The sequence below is a fragment of the Calidris pugnax genome, unplaced genomic scaffold (genome assembly GCF_001431845.1).
Source record: "Calidris pugnax isolate Ruff unplaced genomic scaffold, ASM143184v1 scaffold133, whole genome shotgun sequence".
NCBI lineage: Eukaryota > Metazoa > Chordata > Aves > Charadriiformes > Scolopacidae > Calidris > Calidris pugnax.
The window spans coordinates 4,126,434-4,150,815 of record NW_015090977.1 but is presented as its reverse complement, the minus strand read 5'-3'; the positions used below and the strand labels follow the sequence as shown (position 1 = coordinate 4,150,815).

Below are 24,382 nucleotides of genomic sequence, written 5' to 3'. Positions count from 1 at the left end.
CCCCGTCCCGCCCCCGTCCCGCCCTGACCCCAGGAGACCGGAGGGGACGAAAGGCGTGAGCCGTCAGGCCTTTCTCTGGCGAAACTGGCGCCGGAGCTGTTTAGCTTTCTTTTTTCCATTTCCTCAGCGACACGGCTTGCCGACATGAGGCAGAAGGCGGTGATAAATCACTGCCTCAAAACGCCATCCGGCCTTTGAAGGGCCGGCTCATGCGGGCTGCATGTTGTGTAGTGATGGCTCCACGCCCGAGGGGCAGCGCGACAAGTGTGGTATCACCGTGAAAACAACTACAGTTAAAAAGTACGAAAAGGCCAACAAAAAAAAATCGTGGGAGAAATAAAAATATTCCAACAGTTGAATAGAAGGCGCTTTGGAAGGAAAAGTAGTATGATTTAATATAGCAGTTAAAATAAAACGCTTGCCTGTTTAAAGCCAGGTGGGTAAATTCATCCTGTAGGTTTAAAGCAGTAACTTGGTTCCTCTCGATGGGCAGCAGTTTGTAAGAAATTCCAGCGCCACACATGTTTTCCTGGGGAGGGGTCCCTGCCCTTGCTGGAGCCTTTCTGCGTGGAATCAAGAGGAGGATCCAATCCGAGGGGCAATGACAGCCCCGCGACACACTAAGAATGTCGGGAGACTCGAAATTCAAGAAATAAAAGCTTTTTAATCCATCCGTGCACCACGGGGTTTCATTCTGACTCTGCACAGCCCACTGAGTCGTCTGCGAGGAATGCAGGGAATTCTTCACTAACCCTCTGGTATGCACTGTGAAAAATTCAACTGGAAAAAACTGCTTTGTAATAAATAACACACCAGCTCTTGCCAAGGAGGCTCAGCAGGAGACTCTATTTATATGTGGTATGGAATCAAAAGCTAAAAAGCATTTTCACTCTGTACGTGAAGCTGTAATCCTGCTCGCAGAATGTTTCTATTTCCTTCCTGTTCTGCAAGCAATTTTCCACAGCCAAGCACTACCTTGCTCTTTTCCCACATTATTTCATTGTCTCTCATCTCCCTTCAAAAAATACGCAACTTTGTTGAGCGGATACCTAGGACACACTCATCCACTGCTGCACGAGGCTTCCCAAGGCTTTGCAATCAAGCCCGCATCCTCCCTTGTTCTCAGTCCCCTCACTATTCCTCAAACTCAGTGCCTTTGCCAGAATTTTGCCCCATGGAGGGAGGTGGCACTGAGGATGCTCCAAAGTGGCCCCTTGCATGGATCACTTTCATGGGGAAAAGTTATGAGACAGTTTTAAGCCATAACTTTATTTCAGCTGAAAGTTGTATATGGGCATGATTTAAGTGTAAAATTCTTAGTGTCAGTGTGCTTTGTCAGTACAAAAAGGTAAGAAAATTGAATTTCATCTTGCAAGTGTTGCAAATGAAGATAATGCAAAGCGTTTATCTTCTGCACAGGACTTTATAGCTCACTGTCCTGCTTCCCAGCTTCCAGACGGTATCCCTGACTGCAGCTCTAGAAGTGTAACAGAAGACCAACTTTTCAGTCTAAACAAACAATGACATACATAAATGCTGTAAGTTGGGGGTGTGGGAAATAAGCTAAGTTTTGCTTCAGCTAATTGATGTATCATTGTTAGTGTGATAGTACTAACAAAGAAGCCTTAGTAATAGTAGAGTCTAATAAATTGTATCCAATTAATCCCCAGAAATGCCCTTAGTCTGTCAAGGGATCCTTGTTCACAGAGCGTTATCTAGGTGAAGAGAAACAGACTAGAACATGGCCTTCAACACAAGAAACCAGAGGGGAGGGGAGTATCAATAAGACCAGAGAAACCCGTCTGGTAAATCTGCCAAGTAGATGGTAGCAAAGACTCTGAAATAACGTGTAGCTTAATCAACTAATCAAAGGTGTGTTTAGGATAATAATTTCGTAGAATAGGTGTATGTGTGCCTTATATGGGAAAAAGTGCAAAATAAACCTGTAATAGGTCAAGCGGTCGGGAAGAATGTGAGCTCCAACTTCTCAGCCAACGAGAAGGGAGACAGAAACTCAAGCGGCCGGGATAAAGGTATAAAATAGCTGAAAGCTAAAAGATCATCGTGCATCTATTTTTGGTGCACCCGATTCAGCGGTGTTTCTCACAGGATTGCTTCTATTTTTATTCTTTTTTTGTTTCCTCGCACGAACTTTGACCCTTTGGGAAAGTGCCAAGGGGAGTGACTTTGCAGCCCTGGAGGAGTGGGCTCCCAGCAAAAACTTTTTTTTTGATAGAAAGATCCAGTGGAGTCTGTGGATGCTGGTACTTCATCACATGAAACAGGGAAGAGAAGAAAACGGAACTGGCAGAGAAGAACTGAAACCAGCAACAAAGTATGTTTCGTTTCTGTTAAGTATTATTAGGAGGAGGGGCCAGTGGAAGAAACAGGTAACACACTCTGCATGTTTTGTACTCCCATTTCTGCTGTGCATCGTTCTTAAATATTTAAATATTTAAGGATTTGAAATTGATATTTCAAATATTGACGTCTTGGCCCAGAGCTAAGAAGAAGGGGCAGGGAAAGCCCTTTTCCCCGGGGGAGTCTGTGATCCCAGCAGTCAGCCAGGCATTGCAGGAAGCTAGAGGGGAGCTCGTGGAATTGAATGGGAGAATTCCTCTATCTGGAAGAGGAATTAGCCCACACGAACGTTCTTGCTGCTTTAGCTGTACCATAAATCGAAGCTACGAGGAGCAGAGCGACTTTCCTCAGCAGAGCTAACCCAGAGGAGAGGCAGACAAGGCAGAAAACTTATCTCCTATATCCGATCTGGATAAGCACGTGGGAGCCCTGCAGCTCTTGGACGTAATATTTGGTCACGCGGAAGGCACATCTGTGCTAGTGGAAATAAGCTGCGCTTCTGTCACAGGTGAGGCACGCTTTCCTTTATTTCCAGGTGCTTTTGTACCACAGATAAGTTCTGAAGCATGGGGGCTGGATTTCATTTTGAGGAATTGGCTTAAATGCGATGCAGATGCCGTTCGGCACCATTTCCAAGAATTTGCCAGCAGTCTAAGTGCTAAGTAGCAATCAGCCAAGATTCAGCCGCTTTACTAGCAACGGTGGCCAAATAGAGCTGAAAGTAGAAGGGTCAGTTGTTATTATTTATTCATTATTCATCAATAAGATTACTGGATTCTTAAGATCGAGGTGAGACTTGGCACAGCCTTTTCTGAGTCATTACAGGAGAGGAGGAGGGGGCATGCAGTCCAGGAATATGTATGGGGATGGTGTTGAAGGGAATAGCAAGTCTGGCTGTGGAGAAACTATTTGAGGCTGTTTCTGTGGTCGGAGAGAGGGGACAGATGGCAGCATGGTCCCTACATGCCCTCATGCTCAAGGATGGAGAAATATACATCTGGGCATAAACTTGAGTTTTTAGAAAGCACCCTGTTTTGGAAGTGGAGGGAAATCCCTGTTGCTCTCATATCTGTGACTCAGTGTATTTATTGTTCAAAGGACAGCCACTGTTTAGCTAATGTTTTTGGCAGTCTTTGGAAGATTGATGTTTCAGCATAAATAGTAAGCAATTTTTTTACAATTGTTTCAGGCTCAGAATGGCTTTTGAAGAGGATCAACAACTGCAGAAAGTCTGGGTTAATTTAGAAACCGAGTATCCTGAAGTAGTTTTGTGTGTTGGAAAAATATGTTTTGGTGAAAAGGCAAGAAAAAAGATGCCAAAAGATTCAAAACAAGATCAAAAATACACCCTTGCCCGTGCTGTGTGTGCCGTGCTGAACTCTGGAGGAGGTATCGTAAAAGCAGAGATTGAAAATGAAAGCTACAACTTAGAGAGAGATCAGATCGGACTAGATTTAGAAGAGACTTTTCGGTCTCTTGTTTTGTTTCCAGACTGGAGAAAATACCTGGACTTTGAACAGCGAGATAATTACATTTTGATTTTTATTAAAACCTGGAGTAATGAAAACCCATCCTTAAGCTCTGCAAACCCACGTCTGTGCAGCCTGAGCACTGGGTTACATGCAAAATGTGGTGCTTTTCTTTCTCACATGAATCCTACTGAAGCTTTTTCGTTCCTTAAAGAAAAGCAAGATGAAGTCAGGAGAGAGCTTAGCCCAGGACCGCGTGCTAAAAAAAGGATAACAAGGGCTGTTGAAGGAGACATGGATAACACTGTTGCGGAGTTGTTTGGTAGGGACCAACTACAACATGGGGAGACATTGACTTTCACTGAGTCAGGAAATGTGGAATTTAAGCACTATCCAACTGAAAAAAAATTGACTCGTGTCGAAAAGATATTATCTCAGTACATCCCTGGATTTGCAAACACAACCGGCGGGTATTTGTGGATCGGCGTGGATGATCACGGCAGGGTGCAGGGATTCAGCAGTGACGATGAGGAACTTGAAAGATTAAGTCACATAATCAATTCCGTTCAAAGCAAATTAACCCTTTTCCATTTTTGCGGGAGCGGACGTACACACAACATAAGCTACGAACACAAAATCTTCAAAGTTTACGACGAGGCTGGAGATCACTGCGGCTACGTCTGCGCTGTGAAGATTCAGCCATTTACTTGTGTCGTGTTTTCTGAAGACCCGGACTCGTGGCTGGTGGAAGGCAGCATCGTGAGGAGACTGAAAGCGCATGAGTGGGCTGCGTGGATGACTGCTGCTGATCCAGGTCCAAAAGAGCCAGGACGATCCCTTTCCGTTTTCAATATCTCCTTTTATTTTCTTGCTCCTGATCTGGGAGTGTTGTTTGCCTTAGATAATCTTACCTGCTTTTCAGTGTCCTTTGAGTGCTTGACTAAACCAACCAGTTTGATTGTTTCAGGTCCTTGATAAATACCTGTCTTTCTGCTGTTTATGTTCTTTAACACTTGTTTCAGGCTGCAGCAGGTCCTGGTGCCTAGCAGGTTATTAATGCCAATGTTAGTGCCTGCTTTTGCAGCATGACCTCTCTGTGCCTCAAGGTGACCACTTTTGAGGTTATACTCCCAGTGTACGTGGTTTTTTACATAATTGCCATAGTCCATGGCAATTGCCATTTGCCTTCAGGCTTAATCTATACTTTCCCTCCTGCTTTTTTAGGGCTGTTCTCCACTGTTACCGCCAGTCTAATAAGCTGACAGCTGTAGACAGCTAAATTAATTGTTGGCCAATTCTTGGGCAGTGAAAAGGGTATCACTAACAGAGTTAGAGGTCACAACAGCAGCTAATGAGATAAGGAGACCAAGAGCAGCTCCATGGTCCAAGGCCTGAACCCATTCTGTTGCTCATCAGGTGCTGTCCACACGAGTTGGAAGGTTTCTGCCTCTGCATTGTACTTATTATTTTAAAGAAGAGCAAAAACCAGCATGAGGATAGCTTGCGGCTCTTGCACTGAGGGACAGCAAATGCTTATGGTGTTTCATGTGTTTTTATTTCTTTTTTTTCCAGATCTTTCACAGTTTTCTGAGACCTTTACGCTAGAGCTCAGTCTGGAAAATGGGCCCCCTCTTGCCAAGCCAGTTTATTCACACCAGGGCCTCGACAATGTTGATGACCTTTGCATGCAGCTGTTTCCAGGTAGGTCTGCGCATTACTTTGACTGTCTGGTGGGTTTACAACGTGAATCTCAAGGGCAGGGGCAAGGTCAAAGATGAGTTTGAAGACATTCTTTAAGCAGGTGTAAAAGATGGAAATCATTTGCAGATCTAACAGCAGCATTGCATTTAAATTCCTGATGACCCCCTTCTCCAAGGACTGATCTTCTACCAGATGTACACATGTACATCATGGAACTTAGCTAGATGAACGCCTCTGGGGACCAATCACAGCCATATCAATGTCTTTTCACAATCCAGGGAAAAGTGGGAAATAGGGGAGGAGAAGGTCACTTGGAATCAGCCCCATGTAAATATCTGAAGTGACTGGGGCTGGGCCCTGAGCGGACAGTCTGCTGCTTGTTACAGTCCAACATTTCTGTGGCACTGCACGATCAGCCAGGTGTCCTGGGGCTTTTCTATTGATCTGTTATTGTTTCTTTGCTTACTCGCCAGGTCTCCAGAACAGGGCTGGCATTTTTGACAGGGTTGACGTTAGTCCTGTACTGGCATTTTTAGCAAAGGGACTGAGACCCGGGCAGGAGATGAGGATTGAGTCCCCTGAGGAAGCAGTCTTTGCAAAAGAATCTAGAAACACATGGAGTGGTTAAGGAACATTTTGAAGAAGTAAACTAAAGTATTTCAGGCAGCTATAATCTGTATTTGTAGCCTTTCAGCAATATCAGTTCCCACAGAATGATTTCAGAGGGCTGGGTTTCCATGTCTTGTACTAACACTAGCTGTTTCTTCTGCTTTGCTTTGTTAGTGAAATCCTACAGAATAATATATACTCCGGAAAAACTCAGCAAAGACCTCTTCCAAGAGCATCCCAGGTTGGATATTTTAATAGAAAATCAATTGAAGCAGCTTTCTGAGGGAGTTCTGATATTTTCCAGAAGCTGGGCTGTTGAAGTTGACTTGCCAGAAAAGCACGACATAATTTGTGATGTTCTCCTAATAGCCAAGGACAGGCCACCCATCCTCTATACAGTCTGTGAGCATCACATCTCACGGGATTTGTTTGAATACTCAAGACGCATAGCCTGGAGGCTGAAGGAAAAATTAGTCAACACTGGGGGCTATATTCACAAATTGTGTGTAATACCAAAGCTGCTGATTTTGCCTCCCAAAATTAACTGTGGAAAAGAATGGGATCTGAATATTCAAGAAATGTATCCCCAAAACTACGGCCTAATCAAGAGGAACAACTTCAGGGCCCTCTTACATGCTCTCACAGTAGTTCTGCTGAGTTTCAAGTCCTTTTTAAGTGACCGTATTGGTTCTGAGTTTTTGAACCTCTTGACCATCAAACAATACCAGCTGCTGTCAGAAAATCTTCACAAAACTAAGAAGCTGTACATTTATGGACTCCCAGGAACAGGAAAAACTGTAATGGCCCTGAAGATCATAGAGAAAATAAGAAGTATGCTGCAGTGCAAACAAGAGGAAGTTCTTTATGTATGCGAGAACAAGCCTCTGAGAGATTTTGTCTCGTAAGCATTTCCTCTTCCAACTATTCAATACAATATCCTGTTATTTAACCAGCATTTTCAAACGGCAGAGTACTGATTAGTGTCCACCATCATTGCAGGCTTTGAAGTATGTAGTTGGGATGCATTTTTTAGTAAGGCTCAAATTCTTTTCTTGACATCCTGAGCATCTATTCATAGATACGACTTTAATATCATGGGTGTTCACTTTGCTCTGATCAAGTATAACCAGTAGTTTGAAATGCAGAGATTGTTTTTAACCTACTTGTATCTCTTCCATAGGAAGAAGAACATTTGCCAGGCTGTGACAAGAGTATCCTTTTTGAAGAGAAAGTTTGATTACGTGAAGCACATAATAATTGACGAAGCACAGAATTTCCAAGATGGAGAAGGTGATTGGTACAAGAAAGCCTTGGCTCTAACTTCATCACCAAATCTCCCTGAGCCTGGCTTTTTCTGGATTTTCTTGGACTACTTACAGACAAGTCACTGCTTCCCAACTGGTCTTCCAGAAGCAAAATGGCATGATCCCATCGAGTCACTAACCAAAGTGGTTCGTAATGCTAAAGATATCTATAGCTATCTAAAACAAAAAATGCAAACAGTTGTAGAACGCTCTACCCTAAATATTCCCAAAGAACGTTTGGCAGAGTTATTACACAGAACCACATGCACTCATGCTGTGAAAGGCCATATTGAAATAGTAACAAAACTTAGAGACAGAGATGAAATAGCAAAGTACGTGGCAAAACATTGTCATATGTATCTTACAAAGGGTTACTCTGAGAAAGATATTGCTATTCTGTGCTACAGAGATGAAGAAGTAAAAGCATACAGTGGAATACTAGCATCAGAAATGAAGAAGTCAAAGTCAAGGTCAAGTATATCATTAAAAAACACAGAGGAAGGACTAGAAGAGAAAGCTATTCTTGACAGCGTCCGTCGTTTCTCCGGCTTAGAAAGAAGCATTGTGTTTGGAATTATTCCTCAATCCTTTCCATTTCAGGAAAAAATTTTAGGCAATATATTCGTCTGTGTAGCATCCAGAGCTAATTTAAATCTACACTTGTTAATTGATAACTGAGAATAGGTAACCATGTAGGATCCCAACAAGGCCCTGATAGGTTGACGATTATGTATATTTGAAATTTTTTTTACTCTGTATCTGAAGTAGAACGATTTCCTTCATAACGGTCCTCTCTAAAAGCCCAGACATTCTTGGGAAGCTTCTATAGTCTGTTTAAAATCAAATGTAAGGTTTCAGTAATGCAGAGAGAAGAGATACTTTGAATGTCAGCAGAATGACATCATTCCCCAAAGGGTCCTTACAAGGACTTGCTAAACCTGACGCTCAGCCTTTGACCGCAGGCAGGTGAGTTGCCAAGTCAAAGCCACTGTGCCAAGACAGGAGGTGGGAAGACTTTCTGGCTTTCACCAGCTCACTCCCACTCTCGTATACTGCTCAGAAACAAATAGCATAGGCATCCAGCATCAGAAGCCATTTTTTAAAAGACAGCCTCTATTCAGGTATCTAGGAAAGTGAAAATGAGGCCTTCTGTCCATGTTTTAGCTAAGAAGTACAAAGAAATGGCTTTTACAGGAGCTTCCTCACTCAATTTCAGCAAGTCAGTATGGATTGGAACCCAGTTGCTTCAGTGAGGAGCACCAGTGAGAGAAGGAAAACTTTGCATAACCACCCTTAGATACCAATGGCCCTTTTTGTCTTGGTTTCAGATATGCTGGTTAGATAAAACCCTCTGTAGAGAGTTAGACGCAAAGTACTTTTGAAAAACGGATCCAAAATTCCTAAAACTGAGTGTCTGAAGTTGAAGATGGGTTGAAAACAAACCATATTGTTTTCCCCCACAGAATGACCTGTGGTTTGTTTGATTTGGAAGAACAGTTTGATACCCTCCTGGTGCAATTATAAAGCACCAGTGATTTAACTGAACACGGTTACAGTAAGGAGAAGACGTTGTACCCAGCTGCAATCCCCCTCTAAGTAAGTTTACCTTATAGCTTAAAACTTCTTGCTTTTCTAACTTCAGGAAGCTTGAGGCACTTTTCACATCTTTTTTTTTTTTTGTTAGCCAATATACAAGATTATGCACTTGGTTCCTTTCATAACCCCAAACCTCAATGCTTAACCATGCCGTGCCTATCATGTGAGAATCACTGGCTTTTAGTACCAATCAGAAATATTTTAACGCGCTTGAATTAACATTTAAATAATTGCTGAGTAAGATTATATTTACTATATGCTTGGATTTCATTTCCCCTAATTCTGTGATTTTTTTGTGTCATCCATAGCTTGCATAAATAATCTGTGATCAAATATAAGCATTTAATATAAGAAAATTTAATGTGATAACCAACTGGTGTTTGCTTCTCATTCCACTTCTTCCATAAATGAGACATTTTCAGCGTTCCCTGTTGAACCAAACACCGTGCCCTGGTGTGAACCTCACCTTAGCCCATTGGTGCCACCTCCTCACACAGCCTTTCACAGTGGCTTTGCAGCTTCATTTCAGCAGCACTGGACAGTTTGCAAGTGGTGAAAATTCAACCTGTGCTACCGCTTCCTCCAGCTTCCTAGGTACGATGCAAGGCTCCAAGTGGGAGTTGTCTTAGATTCTCCACTTGCTGGGTAAAAGCAGGACAGGAATTCCACATGGAACAAAGTAGTGAATTTATTAATTCATCCCACCATCCTCACACTTGGGCACACCACCGAAGACAGTTTAAAAATACCACAAAAAAAGCACACAGCTAAAACCCAGCCTGTTTTCTGATTACAGCATAAAAGGCGTTTAAGCTTCCCTGTCCCACCATCGCTAGGAAGTCCAGAAGTGCCAGGAGCTGTAGATGGTTGCACAACAGATTTCAGCACAATTGAGTTTCTTTCCAACAGCCCCTGGCCCATTTCCAACACAACTGCGACTTTTACTGCTGGGCCTTGGAGCTTTCATCTTTATCCGCTGAATAGGGGCAAAGAAAGGATTTACACCATCTGGGAATTACTCAGATGGACACTTCCTTCCCAAATTTCCCAGGCAAATGTCCCCCCTTATCTTCACACACTTTCTGATCCTCCAAAGTTGTCCCCCAAACTATTCTATGCCTTGGCAGTGGCACTAGATTTTCCTCGTGGCTCTCCCTTTTCCACATTTCTCAGTAGCTTTTTCCCCTCCAACATCCAGCCTTTTTTGGTGCTTTTTATTTCCTCACGCCCGAGAGAGAGGTTTGATCAGCCCGTAATCCATGCACCTTGTGAGGCAATCACGTGCTACGTTAATGATGTGCTGCTTCTTGGGGTCATCTTCTTGCTTGCCAACGTAGGTCAGGATCTCCAGAAGCTCTGTCTCCACCAGCTTCTTTGCTAGCTCTTTGTCCGCGCTGATTAAGTTGAAAGCGATGACCAGTCCTCGGTGCTGCACCTCCATGTTATCATGCAAGCAGAGCCGCTGCAGGATTTCAAGCCACTGGGTGGTCTTCAAGGGAGAGAGGAGACCATCAGTACTGATCTGAAGGACACCTCAACCGAGAACACGAGTTTGACAAGGCGTTTCTCACCAGAAGGAAGCACAAGGACTCATCTCTTCATACTCAGGTACTGGTTATTTGGTTCTTTAGCTAAGGAAACCTGACTCCAAGCTTTTGAACCCAATTTTTGTTACACTTAAAATCAGAAGCTTTCATGGCACTAGCACCATATGAAACATATTTCATGTTTAGGCTGCTGCATCATCTCTGTGCAGACAACCTGATCAGAATATTGACACAGCTGAGATGACCAGAAGCAGGCCACCCACTCCCCCCGCACTGATTTCCCTGAGCCCCTCCTTTAGCTTCACTAATTATTTTTATTCTAACAAGCCCCAGTGTCCAACATCAGCATGTGTGTAATGCAACAGGGGTCACGAGTTCTCAACCACAACTCTTCACAGAGACTCAGCTGTGCATGGTCTGAGTTATCAGCACCTGCAGATCTGTGCAGGGACTGGAGATGCTTGGGGATCTGAAAGCCTCAATAGGTTATCTATCAAGATCTTCTCTTTTCTGACTGAAACAAAATTTGGATATCAGATTGTAGAATAATATTCTACATTCCTAACCTTGCTTGACATCCTGGACTTAAGCTTGTGGATTCGTTTAGATGCAGTACTGAGGGATATGGTGTAGGGGAGGACTTGTAGAGTAGGGTAGATGGTTGGACTCAATGATCCCAAGGGTCTCTTCCAACCTCAATGATTCTATGATTCTGTGAATGTTTCAGCTCTGAGATGAAGCCTAGTAGAAGGCAGGCTGGTCTACTTTGTGCAGGGATGGACTAGGAGCATGCACACCCAGGTCTCAGCTCTACCACTAAGCTCCTCAGTATCAAACATCATCTTTTTGAGAGGCTCAGTCACAAGGGGCCCTCAAGGGTATGTCTGCACTGCCAATAATCAGACTTATGGCCTTACCACTTCAGTCATCTTGGAGCAGAGTTTCTTTTGTGCTGCTGTAAGCATGGCCAGGGCTCCTGCCGCTGCAACCTGGACTTTCTCATCATCCTCACCACACAGTAACACCACCAACTTCAGCCGGTCATTTCCATCAGCCACAAACCGCTCTTGAACCTAAAAAAAACCCCAACCCCATGATATCCAGAGATAACACACTTAGGAATGTCTCATCACAGGGGCTCACAGCCTGGTGCATGCAGTCAGGTCTGAGATGCCCAGTGTGTTACCTCCTTGTTGACCACCAGGTTGCACATGCACTCTGTGGCTGCCTGTCGAAGTTGGTCATGATTCTCAAACATGTAGTTTTCAATATCTGGCAGGGCCTTCTCTTTGACTATCTTCAACCTGCGTGAAAGAGCAGTCAAATAAAATAACATCATGGGACAAGCAATAACCAGCCTATGAAATATTAACTGGGACAGGGAAATAAAACTTGAAACAAATCAGTGTCTGCAGCACTGGAGCTCATGACACATGGTTTATTCCCTAATGTAGATTAGCTTCATGTCTTTCCTCTTTCTAAAGGAAAATGCACCACTCGCCTCTTCCTGGTTATTTTATTAATCTTTTAGTTCTGAGACTTTTGTAGCTCTGCCAAAGGTGGCTCAAACTGACCAGTCTTCATAGCGTTAAACAAATTCACATTCACTCCTGGGAAAGAAAGAAGGTCCAAAAGCAGTTAAACTCACCTAAGTTTATCACTTCTTCCTGAAAAGTTAGTGAGACCTAACAGAGCCTCGTAATTCTGGAGGCCATCTCTCTCGGTGTTCAGCAGGCTGACAAGGGGCCTTACCACCTCATACACCTAAGAAGAGAAGGCACGTCACTGCTTTTCCAGCTCTCAGATCTTGGCAATTTTCATTTGATAAAGGAATCATCAAGGCTTTTTTTTTTTTAATTTATTTTTTTTTCTAAGCTTACCCTCTCCCCTGGGAATGCAATGTCTGGATTGGAGATAGCAGCAATTTTTGCCAGAGCGTGAGAAGCCTTTATCTTGCCAACATCTGTGCCTTCCACAGCCAGAGGTATGAGGGCCTAGTGACACACAGGAAAGCATTTGATGACTCTAAGAAGATTTATGGGATAGCCTTAATATACTAAAATAAATTAAAAATATCCTAAAGATATGTCATTGAAGAAATGTGTCTGGACTGTAGCCCACCATGATGCCTTGTGCTTTTGTTCTCAAATAGGCACGACACCAGAGCTTGTAGCTCACACATGGCTGTTTTGAGACGATTGCTTCATTGGAGGCTTGCAGAGACACAACTGGAGCATCAGTCTGGGCCCCAGGGGCCACCAAGACAGCTCATGTTTTTGTGCCACGTTCCCTCGCTGTAGACACATCACAGGCTCCCAACAGGTATTAAATGCACATCAGGTTGGGCTGCAATCAGAGAAGTAATCACCTTTCCACCACCTTGAGCGACAATGGTCCCGCGGTCCTTGGGGTCTTCACACAAGGCAAGGAACACCCTGCAGAAGCACAACGTCACTTAGCGAAACAGCCAGGCAGGAAGGCAATAACCCACACCATGGAAGGGGGCTACGGCTTTGCAGGGGTGCCAGATCCACTGGGGAAATTCCAGATGTTTAACCCAGTGCCCACAGCACCCTAGGAGGAAGCACCAAATGACACAGTAAGAAGTTTCCAGGCCTGAAGATGAACTCTATTCCAGCCAAAACCAGTACAGAGGACTAGAAATTCAAAATACACCCTAGCAAGGCATCCCTACAAGCCAGCTTCAAGGTCAGAAGGTGAATTTTTACGACATTAAGGAAAACTTTGGTTTTAAATCTTTTCTCCACCTTCCTTGCATCTCACCCCCATAGGCAGAATGCGCCACCCCACAAAGCAAAGATCCAGCCCAGGCGCCCATCCCCGTGGCACGTGGGCTGGCCAGCACTCCCAGCTCCCATGACAGCAATGAAGGCACCTGGCGATGAGCTCCTTGCTCTGGTCCGTCAGTATGGCACTGTCTGCCTTCACCATGCAGGCCAAGGCAGAGACGACGCCGGCTTTAAGCAACCGCTTCACCCGCTTCACCACAAAGTCCTTCTTGTCCTGAAGGGAGGGGACATTGGAAAGGGATTAGCCTGCCCCTCCCTTAGCAGCTGCCATCCCACTGACTACTTCCAAGCCTGGCTGGAGAGCAAAGCAATTCCAGCCTCAGAGACAGAAGACCTGACGACTGTGACAATGGATACACCAAAGAAAGTCTTCAGACCTGAGCATCTCCTCCCAGCTCCCCAGCTGCAGACAACCTACCTTCGGATGCTCCTCAGGCACGTGCTGCTTGGAGAATTTTGCCAGTTGCACCAGTTCTGGGACCAGCTCCTTGGTGTCATAGCTGTTGGTACAGTTCACCAGTGCAGAAGCCACAGAATACAGGATAGTCTTGTCACTTGTCTACACAGAAAAATAAAAGCTTATGTTAGGGTGAGGAGGACACAGCAGGGAAACAGATCCCTTAGGACTGATATTGTGGTGGTTTGCACTACTTGAAGCTGCCTTAGGCTTATCCCCAGCTTTATAGCCCAGGGGAGGGAAAAACACAAGTTTCTATGTTCAAACAAGCTGTTATACATTATCAAATGTTGACAACAACTTGATGCCATTGGTTTTCATGGAGTTGCTGTCAGTAAGAGCAACCTTCCTCAGCCCTGAGAGAAGAGCAACCTTGAGGTGTCTCCATGGCACAGGCACAATTGACATTTTGCTAAGCTAGAGGTGAGGGGTTGGGATCACAGCTCCTCCTGCCTGGGAAGACAGTGTTGGGCTAGAGAGCTGGGAGAACTTGATGCTACCAGAGGAACGAGGGAACAAGGTAAGGAGATAGACCTTGGCTAATTCAAACATAGCTTGTAGGGCTGGCTCGTCTTCAACAAAGTCATCTTTCACATCTGCATCGAGGGTTAGGTATGCCATTCCTTCCACTGCCCATTTCCTGGTGCGGGCATCAATACTGGTGTTACACAACCATCTGGAAGAGAGAAAAACATCCACATTTCTATCTCAGGATCCAGGACTAATTTCTCTGGGAGGAGGAGGAGTAAAAACAGATATTGGGACAGTTTCAGGTTTGAACGTGTGCTCAGGTTCTGCTGCAGCTCTTGAAGACTGTGGATGCTTCCGTTAAGACATGACCTTCCTCCCATGGCCCAACTTGAGGGATCTAAGTGTTGCAGGGAAAGACAGACCAGGACAGCTACTGAACACTGCTTTGCCTTCAGCATCACATGAACCACACGATGCCCTGCTAACCAGTGCCAGCAGCAACGATCACCCATTCGGTCACTTCCTAACTTCATCTCCCCTCCGTGGTTAGTCCACCTGGTAAATTCACCTTCAAAGGTACTTGTGCATATTGTAGATAACACTTGACTAGGCTGTACCATTCTGGCATAAAGGGAAGCACCACGTCTGGTGTCTCACATGGGAATGTGAGGGAAGGAGAACGCTTATCTGGATATTGAGGCAGGAAGAACATATGGTTGCTTCAGGCACAGGAGAGCTCTGGGTCCCAGTGGTCCCAGTGCAATGGCTCTGGGGGCAGTCAGCTGTCAGGCAGCAGCAGCAAATGAAGACAGTGTGTGGGCCAGGATCTCTTGGGAAAGGAACATATTATATCTTGCAAAGTATGGAACAACAGAAGAAAAAAGTAAGATCACTCACTTTCGGCACTGCCTGGCTAACTTCTCAGTGGACCCCTCAGCAAACTGCCGCAGTCCATAATCTGTACCTCCCGCTGAGCCCAGCTTGCAGAGACCCTGAGGAGGATGAAGACAATACACCAGTGAGAAACGTTCATTCATCCTCTAGTATTACTGCCCCAAAACAGCCTAATCCCATATCTAAAGTTTGAAATCAGGTCTAATGAAGAGGAAGCATCCTAATACCCAGTAGATCGCTCACCTTCCAGCATAGCAAAGTGAGGTTTTGTGCTGTTATCAGATGTCTTTAATGAAGATTAACAAGTTTTGCCTTCAAATAATCTATGTGCTCTCCTGGTCTGCCATCTCCCCCTTCCTTCCAGGGGGAGGCACCATAGACCATTCCCTGGCTGAGCTGAGTGAACCCAACATGTCCCCAGGACCTCCCCCTCTCCCAAGCTTGGGGTTAAGGTGGTGAGTGTGGCAGGTGATAAAGGCAGGGGCTGCCATCCTTACCACCAGGGCTCGGATTTTGATCTTCTCATTCTTGGTCTTCTTGTAGATCTCTTTCAGGAGCGCCACCCCATTGGAGATGATGAAGGTGGCCCGGCTCAGCTTGGTGGAGGCATGGATGAGGGCTTCCACAGCCACTAGCTGGTCAATCTCCCTCTCGGACCCACACAGGGCAACCATCATCTCCATGACTCCCTTCATGCCAAGCAGCTTGTTGCCTAAGTCAAAGGGCCCTTGCAGAACTCCAGACACCATCTGGATGGCATGGAGTGTCTTATCCATGTTCTGTGGGTCGATTTTACTCCTGCATGGGATAGAAGGAGTCAGCATGTGGAACAGCAGCTGCTTACAGTTCTCATTCTCTTGGGCAGGGAACATCCTCCCTCAGATCGGGAGCTGAGCTCCACTGCTGAAATATATAGGTATCTGGGACACAGCTGAGCCCAAATTCCTGCAAAAGCTGTGATCCAGCAGGCAGGAGTACAATGGAAGGATCTGAGCATGCCAGCTGAAGGATCTGGCAGGATCTCAAGCAAACCATTATCTCCCAGGGCCTCAATTTGGCATCGAAGTGGATTGCAAGTGCCTCATCTCATCTGTGAGACCTCCTACACCTCTGGGCCAGCTCAGCCCCTGTAAGCCAGCCCCCACTCACTTGATGTACTCCTCGCAGATCACCCGGTAGTTGTCACGCTCTGGGTCACAGCGCAGGTCATCGTAGAGTTTATTCAGGAGGACGGAGGCCGTCAGCTGGGTGTTCTCTGTCAGCGGCAGGCAGTCAGGCATCTCAGGAATCTGGCCCACCACCTTCAGTATCTTTTTTAAGCCTGGAAACAATGGGGTGATAGGGCTGTTAGAGGGGAGAGGGGTCTGTACAAAATTCAATATTCTATTTTTTGGTTTCTTGCAATGAAATAGCCATCTGGGACAGTTTTCAATTACCTTGCAGCCTAATCACATAAACCTTAGATAAAAAAAAAAAAGTACTCCAATATTTACTGGGGAGGAGCTTCTGGTGGTGAGATTACAGGTTCACAGCACCAGGCTTTTATCCAGCTCAGAGTGAGATAAGCAAAACTCTCCATTTGGTCCCTGGCTGGGTCGGTTATTTTTGTCAGGAGTCAATAAACTTACTGACCTCCAAAGGCTGGAGGCTTTGACTGAGGAAAAGTCAGCAACTTTCAAGTGATTCTGGATGTCTTAACCCTCCTCTTGCTAACATGTTAATGAATAACTTCCATGAAAACGGTGACACACACATATGCACTGGGATTTGTATAAAAACACACCCCACACAAATTCCTCAGCCCCTTAGAATTTTAGAAATGACCAGTTGAAGGATCCAGCAAGCTCATCTCATCCTGTCTATTGTAGACAATTTATCCAAGCCAAATCCTCCTAACATTAGTAAATACATTGGAATAAACTAACCAGAGAAGTTAAGTCAGTCTTTTAAAAACCAGAAAAAAATCTTGCTCTCATACAGGTTTTTTTTTTCCTCTTAATCTTACAACTGTTTCCTGCTAATAAGTACAATTTGCTCCAGAATTGCACACAGCAAAAAAAGCCAGAGAGGATCAGTTCTAGAGATATTCAGGCGAGAATCCACAGCTCCACATCTACCAAACGAGAGGAGGGGTGGAGGGAAGGACTCACCATTGTCGATGACAAAAATGGTCCTGCTGTTGTCATGGTCTTTCAGGTCCTTCCTCGGTATATTCTTGTTGAGGAGGTTGAGTGCTCGGTCTCGTCCCTGCCCAGATACTTTCTTACTGACCAGCATATCCAGCAAACGCATTGTGATCATTCTCAGATCTTTTTTAGTATCTGCACAGAAGCAAGACAGTAACAGCTGGCTGCAAAACGTTATGAGGCCAGGTGAACCCAGCGAAAACCATTCAAAGCCATTCCATGGCTGGAACATAGGTATTTCACTCAACACCATGAGGATAAGAGCTGTGTGCATGTTGTCATCCTGGACAGCTGAAGGGTAAAGTCTCCCACTTTATCAAAGAACAAGGAATAAGGTGGACATCCCAGGAGCAGAGCCCTCCCCCTGCTCTCCCTGCTTCTCCTCCGGCAAGACTGAAGGACCAGGAGGTCCAGCACCCTTACCTAGCACTACAGCTTCCTCCTTCCCGTGATGCTCCTCCATCCCCTGGCCCAGCAAGCAGTCCGTGATGGTCTGCAGGAGGTTGCAGACAGCCAGGGAGATTTCTTCATTGTCTACCGACATCCACATACAAATGTTGTCAATGCCCAGGTAATGGAGAATGGCGGTGGCCTGGCCCCAGAAAGGAGAGAGCAGGACAGCTGTTAGTGAAGGGTATGAGCCTTTCCTCCCTGCACCATTTAGAAAGGTCAGGCTCAGCTTGCACAAAGGGAGTATTTACCTGGGTGAATCCCAAGTCAGTACAAGGCAGAGTTTTGCTTTTCATTCTTATTTCCATTCATAGTAAGACAACTCCTAAAAATCTGGAGTTGCCAGTAATGCAACAGACTATGTCCAAGGAGCATGGCTGGGTTTGGAAGATGCCCTCACACCAGGTTGTTAAGAAAGAGCCTGTTTGGTGCACAAACCCCATCCTGGCTGCGAGCAAAGCCAGAGTCATCACGCAGCCTGTTCCCATACATGGTGGCGTATCAGTAACTCAGGGGAGGCATATTGAGAAACACACTGACCTAGCGAGCTTTGCAGAACAGCCTTTTTGCTTAAGACAACAATTATCATTTCAGAAAAACAAAATAGGTCTCTACTCTACTGGATTTTCATCCAGTAGATTTAATTTTTATTGGGTTGTAGCTCCCCCCCACTCCTTTGCCCCATTATACTGACATTACATATTCATTTTGCACATGTCCATCTCCTGCTTCCAACCACTTAACACAGACAGGGCTTCTTATGAGCCATTTTACAGTATTTAACAACTGTTTTGCTATAAAGTATTAGCTGGTTCAGAGACCTCCGGGCCTTGGGACCCTTCCCAGGAGCCTTAACTTCCCCGTAGGTTCTCCCTGCTTTCCTTCATCTAAGTCTTGAACAAAACTTTCCCCAAATGTAGTTATTTGTTGCTTTTCAGAGACCTGTGATGAAGGACACATATTTGACCCAGCCTTGCTCACCACAACATAGAATCATAGAATGGTTAGGGTTGGAAGGGACCTCAAAGATCATCTAGTTCCAAACCCCCTGCCATGGGCAGGGACACCTCCCACTAGAGCAGGTTGCTCAAGGCCCCATCCAGCCTGGCCTTGAACACTTCCAGGGATGGGGCATCCACAACTTCCCTGGGCAACCTGTTCCAGTGTCTCACCACCCTCATAGTAAAAAATTTCTTTCTGATATCTAATCTGAATCTTTTTTCTTCCAATTTAAAACAGTTTCCCCTTGTCCTATCATTACCCTTCCTGGCAAAGAGTACCTCCCCAAAGAGTCCCTACCCTCTACATGGTAGCAACTCATCCTAAGTTTTACTTCACCAGCACACATGAAGGCACCACAGAGAACACATACAGCTTCGACCCCGGAGATGAGAAGCACAGTAACAGGGGTAGTTTCAATATTCTGTGTTAACTCCACTTTCTTATTAGTAATTTTTTTTTTCCCCCAGAATTAATTTTAATTTAATTTTTTCCCACTGCTCACAAACATCACAACCTATTGCAATTTTCCACTCCCCCAGGTGCAAGGCAGTAGCAGTGGAGGTGTCGAGCACCCCATTTCTTACCCGAGCCTTATGTCCCGTACACATGCCCGAAAGTGTCCTCACAGCTGCCAGGATCAGCTCTGGGTCTTTGGTCTCTATCAGCTGCAGCAGCAAGCTCACCCCGTTGTTCTGGAAAATCCTCTCAGCACCTGCTTCTTCCCGCCCCAGGACGATGAGGTTGTTTGCAGCCTGAGTGGGGGACAGGAATCGGGGGGGTCAGTGGCATGACCCTACCAGCAGCCTCTCAAATACCTCCGTGCAGCTCTGGGATGTCCCAGTGGGAGCTGAAGGGTGGCCATCTCCTGATGGATGCAGTGGACCAGCTCTCACCCCACCAGGCAGTTTCTCCAGGTACATCTGGGGATTGGCTTTCCCTCTGCCCAAAAAAAAAGTGGGCCACTGCTTGGAGGGAAACATATGGAAGGTGGCAGAGATGGGCCTGAGCAGGAGTCTAGTCTGATCCCATCGTTGGAATTTCGGGAGGTTGCTCCACCTTCCCAGAGAAGAAGGGTGGTGCCTTTTGGGGGCATTTCCCCTCCCGGTTGTCTCTGAGTGCAGTTCATCTCCCTGCTCCTTACCTCATCCTTCATCTGGGAGAGGTTGGGAAGGGAATGCACCTTCTGCTCCTCGGTGTGGCCTCTGACAATAAACAACAGCAATTTGTCCTGTCAAGTCCAGGACAGTTCTCACCTTTTCTCGCTTTTCTTTCTCGCTGTTCTCATCCAGCAGGATTTCAAACATCTTCTGCACCCTCGAGTCCGTGGAGAACTGAATGCGCAGCTGTGCCAAGAGAGTGCATGGGGCATCAGAGGGAGAAAATCAAGGAGCAATTTTCCTTTATCACTTCAAGGACACCACAGACAATCTAAGCTCAACAACAAAACAGGCACCACTTCTCAGAGAGTGTCAATTACCCATCTCAGACTCATCAGCATGGGCAAGGACAGCCCTAAGCCATCATCTTTGAGACTTCACGGTACCTAGTGATGCAGGGGCTTCTTCACAGCACCCACATAAAGGTAACTAAGTCAATGTGGTGACTGCCGGACCCAGTCCAGAGCTGGTCCAGTTCCTCACCATGACCTTACCAAGACATTCAGGACCAGGACAGCCACAGGAATGAGCAGCCACGCTTTTTAATGTAACCATTCAATCTGATCCTCAAAATTACATGCAAGTATGAACTTCCAGTTAATGGAGCCTATTTATCTCCCTACATTGTTATGAGTTTCCAGTATGACCAACAATCCATCAGTGTAACCCAGAGCAAGGACTTCCCACACCTGGTCTGTGAACCTGGGACTGCTCCCCTGGCATTTACCTTCTCCTGGATGTTGGCCCCCAGTCGCCTCAGGGTCTCCTGGAAGTTTTTGTTGCGGGGTTCGATAGTGGCACATTTCTGAGCATCTTTGAATGCTTGGTCCAATTTCCCCAGTTTTTCCAGAGCTTGGCTGCGCCGGTACAAGGCTTTGATGTCTGAAGCGTTGATGTCAATAGCTGGGAAAGTGATCCAAAAGACCAGGCATCAGAGTTTGTTTCTTGGAAACCCTGTGTGTAAACCATAATCTGCTTTACAGTGACTACAGCTCCTCAAGACGTAGTTGTTAACCTTGTGAGTTGGTGCCTGAGCAGCATCAACTGCATCAATGCATCAAAATCAATGCATATTATTTTGTTCCTTCTCTGTTAATTTCCTTGTGGCCTCAGCACTCGGGTGTGAGTGGATGTTAAGGAATAAGACCACAGTGCCCCAAAAGCAGCTGTGAGAACAAGTTGGAGCAAACTCAGCCAGCAACGCAGCGCTGCTTCCTCAAACCAGCCCCCTCCTTACCTCTAGATGCATCCGAGGCTGCTTTGGCATATTCCTCCTGTTAAACCAGAAGGGAGAGATTTGTTGGCAGTGGAATAGCTAACGCACACTGTGACCTCTCTGTTCTAGCAGGACACCCCAGTGAAACCAGCAGCAGCCTACAGCAGGGAAGATGGGGGCTGAGGTACCTTCTCATCACTGAGAGGGGAAGAGGCAAAGGTCTGTAACACAGGTGAGACAATCCCACACTGGTGATGACACAGCAACAGCCTGCGGGCAGTGATGGGAGAGGGGATACTCACAACAGCCCGTCTGCATTTTGTCTGGGTTGGTGTCACTTCTCCTGGATGAGTGAAAACTCAGGAACATGCAAGCAATCTGCTAAAATCCCACAGCAGGGTGGGTACAAGCTGCCTGCAGGGGAGCTGAGGCAATTTTGGTACAGATTACTTCTTGTTCTGCTAAATATCTACGTCTGCTTCTCTTGTGCTGGGACAGACAGTGAGAGCAACTCCTGGGCACCCCAGTGCGTGGCTTACAGAGCTCTCCCGTAAACTGGAAGCCAAAAGCTTTTGCTTCAAAGTGACTAAGTGGGATCACCTCTGAGCTGAACCCCCCTGGGTGCTCAGCCCACCAGATCTGAAGCAGGGAGGCAGCTTTCCAGCTCCAGGACAAGCCCAGAAAGGAGAAATAATTTCTGACCAATTTGCAAACACCCTGTTTATTAAATGGACAAACCACCCAGTCCACAGCTGGCAAATGCCCTTGGCTGCCTCCTCGCTCTTCTCCCAGGCACGCCAGGAGCTTTTCTCACCTTTTTGAGGAAACAGGCTGCCCTGTTCCTGTACAGCACCACCTGAAGCCCCTTGTCCTTGTTCAGCTTTATGGCTTGAGTGTAGCTTTGCAGAGCTTTCTCGTAGTCACTGGCCTGAAAATATTTATTGCCCTCCTCTTTCAGCTGGATGGGATCCTCCATCTGGAGAGCTTTAAGGAAAAACATCAATTTGTGTCACGTCTTCAGCTGCCCGTGTCACTGGTGTCACTACACCAAGCTGAGCTTCACCATGAGACCAACATGTAATTAACACACGCATTAATAAAAGCAGCTTACCCGGCTGAAGAGTTTGGAAAACGAAGACCTAAATTGCTCCTCGAGGCTGTGGCTTCTCAGAAGCTTTTCCCACGGCTGTAGATCCTTTGGAGCCAATTAATAAAAGAAAGAAAAATGAATAATAAAAAAAAAAGAATTAAAGAAGTTTGCCTGCCCCACGGAGGGTCCCTATGGCTCAGGAAAGAGCTTACCTCCCACTCCAAGTTTGGGCAGGATCTGGCAGCTCCTGCTGCCTGTCAGCGTCACCTGTCACCGCAGCCTGTCCCCCTCCTCGTCCCCCCCCGTGCTATATAGTGCCTGGGGAGGGCTGCGAGCCAGGGCCCCCAGCAGCCAGCCCAGCTCATGGAGGGGGGCACCTCCATGCCAGCGGGCAGCACCCCTCTGCAGGGAGAGGGGATCCTCTCCCACCCACCACCACAAATCCCAGCTTCCCTCCGCCCGCAGAGCTGCACAGGGGCTGGGGAGCAGGAAAAGGGGGGGGTTCATGCCAAAAAAGCCCACAACTGGGATGGCTGACCCCCACCGCAGTGCTCAGACCCTTTTCCAGTTCTATTTTGGGAAGCATGAGACAGCTGAGCCTTGGGGACAGGAGGCCCCGTGCCAGCAGCTGCAGCAGCGCCCAGCACCTTCCAGAACACCCCAGGACAGACAGCTGAAAGCTGACACACACCTCCATCTCCTCCTTCAGGGCCTTTGGGAGCCCACCCTGCTGGAAAGCCCACCCGTGTCCTGTGCTGCCACCTCCCCTCATTTGGCAGCCTGCCCACTGCTGTGATGAGTGCCTCAGGTCTCAATGTGAGTGACACTGGTAGAGCTGGGCCTTTCAAACCCCTCTCTTTCCCAGGTGCGATCAGGAATCAATCAGGATTCAGTCAATCAGGAATTCTGTTTTGTGATTTCTCTCCCCCAAAAGGCAGGCTTTGCCTTCCTGAGTGTACCTACCAGCTTCCCAGCTAAAAAAACAAATGGAGGAACTGGCAGCAGGGATGGGGAAATGACCAAAGGGAACACAGACTGACCAGTATGAGCCCAGTTGCTCCCATCAGGCTTGTGGCACAGAGTTGAGTACAGCAGACAACAAACTTCACACCAAATCTCTGCTGGGGAAAAAAGGAGGGGGAAAAAAAAAAAAAAGTCAGTTATCTTTAACACTGGTGATCTCTGTTGGAGCTTGTGGATCTTATGGAGCAAGAATTGGCACAAGACTTCACTATTCCTGTTTCATTCAACCCGGACCAACAGCACTGCCTGGTCCCCAGGGAGGTGACCACAAAGCCTTCACCTGCTTAGGAGCAGGTCCATGGCACAAGGACCACAACTGCAGAGGGTGTAAGAGGCCATCCCTGCCTTGGACAGGCTCAGTACAGTGGCTTTTCTAGGTCTCACATGGCCAGAAACCCCTTCCCACATTGCTTTAGGTACAAGGGAAGGGACAGTTTGCTTCATTTCAGTATTGAGGCTGTGCTCTATACCATTTCTCAAATTATTCAGAATAAAGGGTTCATTTTCATAAGCAGCAGCACTGGAGGTACTTCAGGTAAAATAAGTTCCAAAATAAAATTGTGTTTAACGCTACTGATGATCAAGGCAGAGCTAAGAGTGGCCTGAGCTCCCCTCGGTATGTATTTTTGGGATGAGGTCTTGATGATTACACCACAGGGAAGAAGAAGAGCATCTGCCCGGGACGGGGGTACCAGCCCCAGAGTGACCTGACCCTGTGCCTGCAGCTGGAGCAGATGTGCTGATGCCCTGCGATCAGTCCCAGCAGCGAGTGCGGGGGGCCCTCTTCAGGCCTCAGCCGAGAAAGCAAAGAAATAAATCCCTTTTCCTGGGGAAATTCAAGTCCCAGAGCAGCCAGGGATGAGGACAACCCCCAGGCTCCCCAGCAGCAAGCCCCTTTCAGGGACAGAGCTCTCCCCACCTGCAGGGCAGCGAAGACCTACCACCACCACCTTCATTTTCCACCCTGCAACTCCAACTGCAAGCACTGATTGAAGAATCCAGGCAAACCCAGCCCTGGGATCCCACCTTACCTCCTGGC

General features: G+C 46.5%; 2 protein-coding genes across 5 annotated transcripts; one reads left to right on the top strand and one right to left on the bottom strand.

Moving 5' to 3' along the window:
• The first annotated feature begins 2,264 nt into the window (after positions 1–2,264).
• On the top strand, positions 2,265–9,338 carry LOC106894428 (schlafen family member 13-like). Of its 3 annotated transcripts, XM_014953074.1 has the most exons (7): positions 2,294–2,390; positions 2,667–2,869; positions 3,551–4,644; positions 5,403–5,531; positions 6,315–7,041; positions 7,321–7,591; positions 8,908–9,338. In XM_014953074.1, the coding sequence occupies exons 3-7, from the start codon at positions 3,558–3,560 to the stop codon at positions 8,926–8,928; spliced, it is 2,235 nt and encodes a 744-aa protein (XP_014808560.1). In that variant the 5' UTR covers positions 2,294–2,390; positions 2,667–2,869; positions 3,551–3,557; the 3' UTR covers positions 8,929–9,338. The 3 variants fall into 3 exon arrangements, with proteins under 3 accessions (XP_014808559.1, XP_014808560.1, XP_014808558.1); XM_014953073.1 differs by having other exon boundaries at positions 2,265–2,335; positions 7,321–9,338; XM_014953072.1 differs by having other exon boundaries at positions 7,321–9,338.
• Positions 9,339–9,710: 372 nt separating this feature from the next.
• UNC45B (unc-45 myosin chaperone B) lies at positions 9,711–22,712 on the bottom strand. Of its 2 annotated transcripts, XM_014952980.1 has the most exons (21): positions 22,533–22,712; positions 22,342–22,425; positions 22,045–22,214; positions 21,252–21,288; positions 20,742–20,917; positions 20,111–20,200; positions 19,442–19,609; positions 17,829–17,997; positions 17,370–17,540; positions 16,369–16,540; positions 15,717–16,017; positions 15,223–15,317; positions 14,389–14,530; positions 13,816–13,956; positions 13,484–13,611; positions 12,956–13,022; positions 12,468–12,581; positions 12,236–12,351; positions 11,774–11,891; positions 11,505–11,660; positions 10,263–10,529 (listed from the first exon to the last, which is right to left on the bottom strand). In XM_014952980.1, the coding sequence occupies exons 3-21, from the start codon at positions 22,204–22,206 to the stop codon at positions 10,263–10,265; spliced, it is 2,790 nt and encodes a 929-aa protein (XP_014808466.1). In that variant the 5' UTR covers positions 22,207–22,214; positions 22,342–22,425; positions 22,533–22,712. The 2 variants fall into 2 exon arrangements, with proteins under 2 accessions (XP_014808467.1, XP_014808466.1); XM_014952981.1 differs by lacking the exon at positions 22,533–22,712 and having other exon boundaries at positions 9,711–10,529; positions 22,342–22,525.
• Positions 22,713–24,382: the final 1,670 nt, after the last annotated feature.

What these genes read in the sequence shown, in the direction of transcription:
- LOC106894428 (XM_014953073.1), top strand. Translation starts at nt 3,558, where the DNA reads ATGGCTTTTGAAGAGGATCAACAACTGCAGAAAGTCTGGGTTAATTTA. An exon ending in TTGCATGCAGCTGTTTCCAG is followed by an intron (nt 5,532 to 6,314) that starts GTAGGTCTGCGC and finishes TTGCTTTGTTAG; the next exon opens with TGAAATCCTACAGAATAATA. An exon ending in CCTCTGAGAGATTTTGTCTC is followed by an intron (nt 7,042 to 7,320) that starts GTAAGCATTTCC and finishes TCTCTTCCATAG; the next exon opens with GAAGAAGAACATTTGCCAGG.
- UNC45B (XM_014952980.1), bottom strand. Translation starts at nt 22,206, where the DNA reads ATGGAGGATCCCATCCAGCTGAAAGAGGAGGGCAATAAATATTTTCAG. An exon ending in GGGCCAACATCCAGGAGAAG is followed by an intron (nt 20,201 to 20,741) that starts GTAAATGCCAGG and finishes CTCTTGGCACAG; the next exon opens with CTGCGCATTCAGTTCTCCAC. An exon ending in TTGCATTCCCAGGGGAGAGG is followed by an intron (nt 12,352 to 12,467) that starts GTAAGCTTAGAA and finishes TTCTCTTCTTAG; the next exon opens with GTGTATGAGGTGGTAAGGCC.